General features: G+C 39.4%; 1 protein-coding gene across 1 annotated transcript in view; it reads right to left on the bottom strand.

Moving 5' to 3' along the window:
- The window catches only part of Myct1 (MYC target 1), a 9,233-nt gene extending 2,788 nt beyond the window's left edge, over positions 1-6,445 (bottom strand). Inside the window, exon 1 of the mRNA XM_031353944.1 lies at positions 6,286-6,445. Within this exon, the coding sequence (XP_031209804.1) occupies positions 6,286-6,439 (154 nt within the window). The 5' untranslated portion in view covers positions 6,440-6,445. The remainder of the gene's footprint in view (positions 1-6,285) is intronic.
- Positions 6,446-10,735: the final 4,290 nt, after the last annotated feature.

Genomic DNA, 10,735 nt, shown 5'->3' with positions numbered 1-10,735 from the left:
AAAAAGAAAATATCTAATAAAAAATAAATAAAAATAGAAAAAAAAAAACACAGGGCAGAGATAGGAACTGTAATTCATGGAACGAGGGCTGAATTTTAACATACTTTGAATTAATAGAGAATGACCAGAATTCCATTTACTCAAACAGAAAGCTACAAAAAAACATCGTTTGCCTGTGTTTCTTTATCATCTTTAGAAACTGAAAAGGTCTCATGGAAGCTGGACTTCAGCATAGCAGTTCTTCTTACAGAACTGCAAATGCCCACAGCTCATTTCCTTTTGAATTATGATGGTAGCTAAAGAGCCCCTTGGTAAAGAAGGTCATCGCGTTGCCGAGTGTGATTTTTTTCCACTGTCTGCTTTGCTATATTACACTGATTTCTCTCACCTGCAGGACCCCACTTCCTGCCTGCTATCTGAGGTAGGAACCATCTGGAGGGCTGACTGATTTATGTCATACTTCCTGAACACGCAGACTCTGAGATTCCTGACTCTAGAATGACATAGCCCATGCAAATGCCTGGGGTTCCAGCTCATGTCTCTCACTGTCTGTGCTGGCGGGCGACACTGAAACCCTACCTCATGAGTCGCCACAGACTTTCCATGGCATACTAGCATGCTCCAGTTCACAGAGCTTGGATTTGCTCTGAATCCCTTCCGCAGGCAAGTCGTAGATGTACATATATCTTCCACTGGAGGAGCTGCTTGGCTGCCCCCCAAATTGGAAGCATATTCTTCAATGAGTGGGATGGAAGTAGAGGCTGAGCCTCTACTTTGCATAGAAAACCTCTCTGGATGTTTGAAGCTTTCACATTGTGCTCAACACATTTCCTCATCTTGCATGAGCCAACTCCAAATTGTGCTCTTTGCTCTCTGTCTCAGAGCCTGCCATTCTCTCCAATCCTCTGTACTTTCACATAGAATTTTCCTTACAGTGAGACATAAATTTCTTTGTCTAGGGGTGGTGGTGGGGGGGGAACTCATTTTTAGAGAACTATTCTTCGTACTGCCTTTCTCATGCAAAAATGAGTGATTTTTTTTTTTAAGTAAAAATGCAAGGTATATATTTAATTGCCTATAAAAGGATTCTGTAGACAAAGAGCCAAGTACTGGAAATATGCTTATGAAGCTTTTGATAATGGGGTCATAGGTACAGATTATTTGTTTTTAATCCTGTTAGCAGGTAGGGTCTATTACCCTACCCTCTGGGCTATCAGTGTGACTCACTTGACCAGTGGGAGGCAGTGGAACGAAAGCTTTCTAAGTTCAGGTCTACATTGCAAGAGACTTACTTTCAGTTTCCACCTGCTTGGTTTGAGGACCTCTCCATGGTGGGCATAGGAATAAAGCCAGGCTAGTGTGATGGCCAGTGAAAGATATAGAGCCATACTGTTCATTATTTCTGTGACTCTGACCAATAGGCTGCCATCCTTGACATGACACGAGGAATGAATTGCTCTAAGTCACTCAGGTGCTGGCAAACCCCTTCTGCCTGTGGGGCCACCAAAAAGACCAGCAGAAAATCCATCTTGCAGACCTGATGCTGAATTGCCAATCGGAAACCGTCAGCTAATTATCTGATCATCGTTCTAAGCAACTCTACTCTGATGTGGGTGTTGGTTAGCAAATGCTCATTGATTATACGGTAAAAGACAATTGCAGATCCAGCCTTACCCCTTTCCTTGTTGAGGGAATATTGGTGAATTTGTTGAGTCTTACAGATTTCATTTTTTTTAAAGGAGGGGAGTTAGGGTTTACAATTCCCTAGCCTTTTTCTAGCTTATTGTTGTAGCATATAGAATATCTAGACTGCAGACACAAACCAAATAAATGTTAATAAATATGCAAGTATAATCTCTACTACCTAACTTTAGGATTTCCCTTCATCTCTTGTTGCCATTCACATATGATCACATCAAAACTTTCTGAGGAGCTGGGAGATGGCTCAGCAGTTAAAAGCACTAACTGCTCTTCTAGAGGTCCTGAGTTCAATTTCCAGCAACCACGTGATGGCTCACAACCATCTGTAATGGGATCTGATGATTTTTTCTTCTGTGTCCGAATACAGCTACAGTGTACTCATATACATTAAATAAATAAATAAACATTTAAAAAAACTTTTTAAAGCACTTCACCTTAAACCAAAAAAACCTAAGTCCTTTATGAGAATGCTTTAAAATTCTAACGTAACTTAGAACAAAGTTATTGAACCCAGTACTGTTGTTCCAAAATCTTCCTCACAAAAATAAGAAGTCCTGGCATTGAAGTTCATCTCTTAAAAGTTTCATATTCAGATATTATTTTTTAAAAACTCAAATACATATAATTTAACCTAAAAATTCATCCTACTTTTGTAAAAACGATTTAAAACTAACCTTATCAATGCCCCCAAACCTAAAATTCTCAATATAAAGTTTTAGAAATTCTGTAATGTCTTGGCAATGACATCCCTAAAAAGCAGCATTTTCCAATAGAAAAAAAAATAGAGAAAACCAAAAGGAACAAGTAAAATTATATAACTTCAATATCATTAGAAGACTGACCAACATCCAAAGCCCAAGTTATCTAGAAAATAATAATGGAATACAGTTCTCCTTTTAAAGGCAAAAGTAGCAAACTCTAACATTGCTGAGATATGGTATGTAAATTAAGCATAGCTAAGCAAATAGGGTTTTTATGGATGTGCCAACATAACCAATAAGTGGCTGGCATCTAAGCTCTCAGGGAGTTCCAGCTCCTACTGACAGTTGTATAACATACTCAAAGTGTTTGCCCTGCTGTGTGCCCCTAACAATCATTGGTACTGCATCTTCCAACAGGAAGGTCTTAAAATTTTAGTAAGCAAAATCACAGCCTAGAAGCTGTAAATGGTGTGAACAACTAGTAGAGGGCGCCATCTAGTGGGTGACTGTTGAATTGTTAGTGATTTTCAAAAATGACCATTAAATCACTAGCTCACTAACATATTTAAATCCCTGCAGTTGCAGGAATCGTAAGTTCACCTTCATGAGTTCTCTTTTTCCTAAAGTGCAGACAAGGATGGGTTCCGGGTTAGAAATGTTGTAATGGAAAGACCTTTGGGTGAGTAGAATTTAGGGCACAGAAATGTGAACGATTGCAACTGGCTGAGTACGCAAAGGATATATACAGTCTAGGTTTGTCACATCTGCTGGGAAATTCTCTTGAGCTCAACAACAAAACAGGACTCAGCCTTCTCTGGTCTGTTCTGTGGCCTCACGTGCACGCCACCATGTGCATCAGGACATCGCACTTTTGTAGCGGACTTCATGGTTTATGTTCCTTCCCTTTGCTGCAGCATGCATAGACCCATGCCCTCTCTTTGGAATCAAGTAGTTAAGTCCAATCACACCCTGACCCTCCTGCGGAGCGAAGCAAACTCCTAAAAATGGACTAAAGTCTGCTACCCCAAAAGCCCTTGCCTCAGTGATCTGAGCTCACCATTTGATGCCTCTCTCCTGTTATCTTATTATCTCATCCCAGCTTCTAATCTGTTCTTTCAAAAATGTGTGTGTAGGTACCTACATGGTTATTTTTATAGTGTTACAGAGGAGAGTAGTGAATAATTAAATACGGACTTGGGAGATTTGGAAGTGGTTTTATCCAATGGTTTGTGATCTCTCCCTGGGCGTGAAACCAACCTGAATGTCCATCATTGGATGAGTAAGGTGAAGGGGTGGAGTCCTAGGCAACATCATGAGAGTTTGGTTACAGACAGGTTGCCTTTACAACAGTGCTTGCTTGCTTATGATTTGTATTTGTATTGTATTTGTATTTTACTTTACTTTTGAGACAAGGTTTCTATCAGGATACCTCTGGCTATCCTGGAACTCACTCTGTAGACCAGGCCAGTCTCGAACTCAGAGATCCACCTGCCTCTGCCTCCTGAGTGCTAGGATTAAAGGCATATATCACCACCACCTAGCCTGGCAGTGGTTTCAAATGGCCCTATCATCTCTCACTGTCAAATCCACTTTGGTTTGTGTGTATACAGTCCATAATGTTTGTATGACAAAAACCCTACACAATGCAACCCTCAAAATGAACCATGTTACTTACTTAGTGGCATAAGGCTGATATGTGTCTATGTATGAATATTCAATAATAATGGGATATTATTACTGAACCTAAAAACAATCAAAAAAGGAAATCCTGTAATTTAAAACAATATAGATAAGTCTGAAAGACACTATGGAAAGTGAAATAAGCCAGGCCCAAGATGGATCAGTCTTTACTGCAGAATTCTCAGAAAAGGTTTTTGTCCAGTGAGCCTTTTTATAATAAAATATTGAGAAGATTTGTCAATGTAGTATAAGTGACTTTTGCCTGATAGGTTTGGAAATATAATTCAAGTTTTGGAATTTTTGGAAAACACAAACTGTCATAACTAATTAAGGAGTCCATTGAAAATCTGAGTGACCTCTAAGGTTTAGAAAGTGAGTGTGGGGCTGGAGGAACAGCTCAGTGGTTCAGAGGGTTTGCTGTTCTTGCAGAGGACAGAAATGTGGTTTCTAGCTCCCACGGGCCAACTCACAACCACCGGTAACTTTGGCTCTGGATAGATACAGCACTTCTGGCCACCATGGGCACCTTCACTGATGTGGGTACCTACCTATACATACACCACAATTTAAAAATGAATTTAAATTAAAAATGTGTCATTTTAAAACTTCTAGCTAAAAGTATCATCTATGTCATATGTAATGCCACCACTAGTGAATTTTTTAAAAATAACAAATAATTACCCAATCCAAATTCTCCATAAACACTCTCAGATAGTCAAAACATAATGACTACTTCTGGCTTGTTTTCAAGGACTTGAATGACATTGGTACCCACAGCTAACTTACCTATAGCAGGAAGAGATATTTCCCATGATTCATTGCAAAAGTCTAGAGAACCGGTATTCACTAAGAAGCACACACACTTTTGTGAGCACTACATCAGTGTTATGACTTGCTTTGGATAATTTACAATTGTTTTGTGATAATAAATTTACTTAGATGCTCCGTAGTTGTTTTCCTCATTTGATATAAATGAGGACAGTAAATGATATTTTCACAAATACGCCATTACACCATTCAGAATTCAAAGTTTCTTTTCTCTTGATTTGAGACAGGAAAAGCTTATTTTTGACTAATCTTATTATGCTAAATCTCTTAAAGCTCAAAGCAAGCACATTAATTAATAAAAAAAAATGAAAAAAAAAAAAAAACCTCAGTATTTACCACATAGTTTCCAGAACCCTGCTCCCAGGCACAGCAGGGAGCCTGATACAGTTTTCTGAGTTGATTAAAAATGTATCCATCCTTCACATAATAGGAGTATAGATCTCTTAATAAACCCCAGTTCTTTAAAGTTTCTTCTGGTTTTAACTTAAATCATTCCCCTTACATACACATTTCTTCAAACCACAGAGACAAGGCAATGTCTTTGCACATCCCAGTGCCTGCCTCCTAAATCTGGCCTGGTGTGGATGGTGGTTTTGACCTCAGCACCTTCCTGCTCTGAGTCCTCGAGCTGAGTAGCCACAGCCAGAACATGCCTTCGTGTGGTTTCTCTTTCTTTGTAACAGGCTTCCATCGTAATAGTCTACATTATTTCTGCTTCATCTTTTCTAGATCCTTAATTTCATCTTAATTTCACATGATCTGTGTCGCCACACTCTAAAGCCAGTCATGAATAGATTTGTGGTTTAAAATCACTTTGGAAATTAAAAAAGAATAACATTGACAAAAAAACGTAGACTTCAAAACCCTCTGCAGAACCCCTACAGTAGGGCATTCATTACATTTCTTGAAATAAATTCATGAACTCAATACAGTAGAACCCTTTTGGTTTTCACGGAACCATATCTATATGTCAAGAGAAAGGAGCAGTAACATACCTCTTTCATACAGGAATCTATCACCTTCAGACAAACAAAATGTAACATTCCAACAAAACCCATGTGTTATATTCTATTAACAATCGTGTCTACTATATATTTGTTTTTTTTAAATATTCACTTTAAAGAAAAATCTCATTTTCTAAACAGTTTTGTTAATGCCTGCCAAGCTTTATATGCCTGACTCTTCTTTAATGTTTCTGTAGCTTATTCTGATGACATTTTATGAGTATATTTCTTGAAATAAATTTATGAAAACCATCACCAGGTAGTGGTGGCAAGCAAACTGTCTTAGAGATTCCCAGTGTTGTAATAAATCATGCAGAGAATTTCTGTGCATCTTAACTTAAGTTAAAAGCAGTGAACGAAAGGTAGCTTACCCCAAAAGTTTTCTGGCCAAGGACTCCCTAAACTCGTGGTGTTATTAGCCATAATGTCCACAAGAAAAAGAAGCCAGTGTGTCCACAACCAGCAGTTGGATTCTATGCCTTTGTGGTTCAGCAAGAGAGAAATAATGTTCACGCAACTCCACATATACTTGTGTTTACATAAAAGGAAGTAAGTGTATCATGTTTCCTGCTTTTATACTCGAATTAGCAACTGTTTTTCTTATCTTGGAATTCCACATGGCTCCCAGACACAAAACTATTTCCTTCCCGTCATTTCCTCCCTTGTTACTAAGTGCCCTCTTTCCAGCCATATCCAAAGCTGTCTGAGGACAAGGGGCATTTTCTTAAGTCAGGGTCCTCCATTGACATGCAGAGGAAGAAAGCTAAGTCCTAGCTGCTGCACTTAACTTTACCTGAGTGTAAAGCTGTGCAATAGATGGTGTTCCGATGTTGAAAATCATGTCACACAGTCAGAGAGGAGTTTTCAGAAGCCCATATTCTGTTACATTCTTTACCTAGTAGCTTTTGTCTATAAATCTCAGATAATAAAATTCCTAGGTAGTATCTCCCTGTATCTGGTATATATTCATTTTGAAAAATGTATCCCTTCCATTTATTCATACAAATTTAAATATGTTTATTTGGGATCTCGTTACTATTTTCATTGGGACTCAAATGTGAGAAACCAAGATCATTTCTATGTGAGCATGTAGGGGGAATGTGAGTGCAAGATGTTCAATTACAGCAGTGATATAGTGCCTGGCCAGAGATGCTGTGATCTTGTGGCTAGGAAAATTTATAGTGAATGCCCTTCCTACCTTCATCATGACAGGGTAGGTCCTCTGTGCATCAGGAGACATTGATAGTGGGGGAAGGAGGTGCTAAATGTCACTTCACCTAGTAAAATTCATCTCTAGGTTGGAAATCTGCAGCGTGCCCTCTGGAGAACCCTTGCAAGACTGTGACACATTTCTGAGAAGGGTGGGGTGAAGGCAACCCGACCACTCGTTTAGCAGCCAGCACTAATTCTCCAAAACTGTGGTGGTTTCTGCTCATTTTTTTTAAATCAATTTTCATAGGTTTAAGTTAACTACAAATTAACCAGAGACTAAAATATATACGTCTTTGACCATCTCAAAGAGAATGAAGCAATTACAGAAAACCTGAATCTCCTGAGCAAACAGGAGAACACATTTTTATGATGTTTTTTCAATGTTTATTTCTATGCTCCCCAGTAAATAATCATGCCACTGCTCTAGAAAGGCAAAAGGGCTTGAATTTCAATGGTCACTTTTAGGTACCAGTACGGCTGATAACGTGTTTAAAGATAGTACCTCGTAAAAAAACTTGCTGTGTCTAGAGACAAGTGTATTGAAACACCCCCCACTTATCTAAGCATAAGATGGAGCTCCTCAGTTGCTGTATGTACTTTACATATATGTTTTATATAACCAAAGGCTACTTAATGTCCAATAAATTATACTCAAGCATTCCTAACTTCATAAGATCTATTTAGACTGATCTGGGAGTGGAAGGGAGGACTCTGTTTTTGTCTGTGCAGGAATGGAGCTTATTCTGTCTCAGGGTTGAGATGGAGGCTGAGAGTTCCTGCCATTGTTTTGTGGCTAGCTGTCCAGGTTTTCTGCCAATACTTTTTCACTTTTGCAGATGGTCAGGGCCCAGAAGAAAGCTTGCTTTCTGTCCCTCTGTGACCCAGGGATCCATTTCTCTTGCATTAGAAGCTTGTCTGCAGCTTTGGCTCTTACCCGTACTTCTAAGCTGCTTGGTAAGGATTTGTATTTTTCCCTGGCACAGATCCGCACAAGTGAGTGCTTGTGTCTGTGTGATTTTTCAGGTCCCATGACTTGCGGTGTCATAACAGGAAGTTGATTTTATTTTTTTCTTTACAAAAGTGTCAGGTCTGCCTTTCTGCTCTTCATTGTTTCCCAACTTGGGTCCTTAGACCTGCATTCTCCACGAGTCATAAAATGAATTTGGATGAATATTCTCACCTCCAATAATCCAGGAATCACTTGCTGTCTTCATTCAGGCTTCTACCAGAAGTCAGTGCCTCAAGGGCTATTCCTAGCAATGCTCTTGCCCCTGACCCTCTGTGACTATTTTATTTAGGACACTTTGCCACTTTATGCTGTTCTATTGTGAAGAGACAACATGACCATGGCAACTCCTATAAAAGAAGACAGTTGATTGGAGAAGGCTTACAGTGTCAGAGATTTAGTCCATTATCATCACAGTGGTGAGCTCTCGGCAGAGTGCGGGCAGACGTGGTGCTGGAGAAGTAGCTGAGAGTTCTACATCTGGATCTGGATCAGCAGACGGGAGGAGAAGAGAGGGGGAAGGGGAGGAGGCGGGGACTGCCTTGGGCTTTTCATATGCAAAAGCCCACTCCAAGAGACACCCTTTCTCCAAAAAGACCACTTATACCCCAGCCAGGTCACACCTCCTAGTCCTCCTCACATAGTGCCACTCCCTAATGACCAAGCATTTAAATATATGAGCCTATAGGGGTCATTCTTATTCAAACCACCATGCTGTCTGTCTGTATACCTGCTTTTGTCTGTTCTAGTTGCTCCAGCAAAATACCACACACCTAGGGGAGAAGGTTTTAAAACACCAAAAATGTCTCTTTCAGAGTCTGAAAATCTCCAAGTCTGAGATGGGCATTGGTGCTTTGGTAGGTAGTTCCACTTAACGGGAATCTTCTCACCCTCACCTCATAAGCTTGTAGGTGAGAAGACTTGCTTACCTCACAACCTGGGCCTTGGCTCAGGCCTCTCCTCCTAAAGTCATCACCCTTCCTGTGCAGAACAGTAACAGTGTAACAGTGACAGGAAAGTTTAGAATGTGGGAGTCGACCCTTCCTTGGAGTCTTGTTCCTGTGTGATCTCATCATGTGGTACCTTTTGCCCCAGGTGCTCCCCAGGTAGCCCAGCAAGCGGCTGGTGCTGTGGCCTTCAATCTCCAGAACTGTGAGCTAAATCCACCTCTTATTTATAATGTACCAGACTTAGACACATTGTTATAGCAACACAAAATGCACCAGTTGAGGAAACATATTTGATCTTGATACGGGATTTCTATCTCCACTGGCTAAAATAGCAACAGCAACACAGTAAAACTTTAATAAATTATTATTAAGATTTTTACTTATTTATTTTATGAATATGAGTATGCTGTAGTTGTGCAGATGGTTGTGAGCCTTCATGTGGTGCTGGGAATTGAATTTAGGACCTCTGCTTGCTCTGGTTGGCCCAGCTTGCTCCACTCAACCCCGCTCACTCAGTCCCTGCTCGCTTCGACCCAAAGATTTATTTATTATTATACATAAATACACTGTAGTTATCTTCAGACACACACCAGAAGAGGGCGTCAGATCTCACTGTGGATACTTGTGAGGCACCATGTGGTTGCTGGAATTTGAACTCAGGACCTACAGAAGAGCAGTCAGTTCACTTACCCACTGAGCCATCTCGCCAGCCCTAATAAGTAATCATTAAGTAAGAGAATATAATTTGAAGATACTTACCAAGGAAATACCTCTGACATTCCTAGTCAGACTAGTAAATATGTCACTTAATGCTTCAAAACACAAAATGCAAAATTCTATTCATAGACTTCATTATTTTAAAGTTTTGACATAACTTGATAGAGCTGAGTTAAAGAAAAGAACATTGTCACCCGTTTAAGAGAACATACACGGTGTCCTGTTTAGTATTTGTCTTTTAGTATTTTGTCTACAATGGATTCATTGGCTCTCATGCTAAACTGATCCAGGTGAGGTCTCCGAGCTGGGAGCTAGGAATATTCCTAGACCATACAAGAACACTTCCAAAAGTTAAAATATATCTATATCTATCTATCATCTACCATCTATCTATCTATCTATCTATCTATCTATCTATCTATCTATCTATCATCTATCTATCTATCTATCTATCTATCTATCTATCTATCTATCTATCTATCTATGCATATATATATATATATATATATATATATATAAATCTGTTTTAAGAACTTCAAGTTTTAAAAGAAGTCATCTGAAGGCTAAAGGCAAATGGAAACACTCTGTCCCCCCCCTTTAGATGTCTGAAAGTTTGTCTTTTTCCTTAAACTTACTCTCCCTGGGGGAGGGGGTTGGCAGATGGCAAAGTTAGAAATATCAAGTAATCAAAATTAGATCATTTGTATGAAAAAGGAACTGCTAGGCTAGAGGAGTTTACAGATTGCAGTAGAAATAATAATAATAATAATAATAATAATAATAATAATAATAATAATAATAAATGACTTCTAGCCTGTGTCATATTTCACAGTGCATTTGTCTTTGTGAGCGCCTGGGTGGGGCTGTGGTGAGAGATGACTGGATTGAAGTGAGGCATGAGCTAAAGCTGAGGATGAGGTGAATAGACCTTGGGAG

Source organism: Mastomys coucha, unplaced genomic scaffold (genome assembly GCF_008632895.1).
Source record: "Mastomys coucha isolate ucsf_1 unplaced genomic scaffold, UCSF_Mcou_1 pScaffold5, whole genome shotgun sequence".
In the NCBI taxonomy this organism is placed as follows: domain Eukaryota; kingdom Metazoa; phylum Chordata; class Mammalia; order Rodentia; family Muridae; genus Mastomys; species Mastomys coucha.
This window is presented reverse-complemented; position numbering and strand designations above follow the sequence as displayed.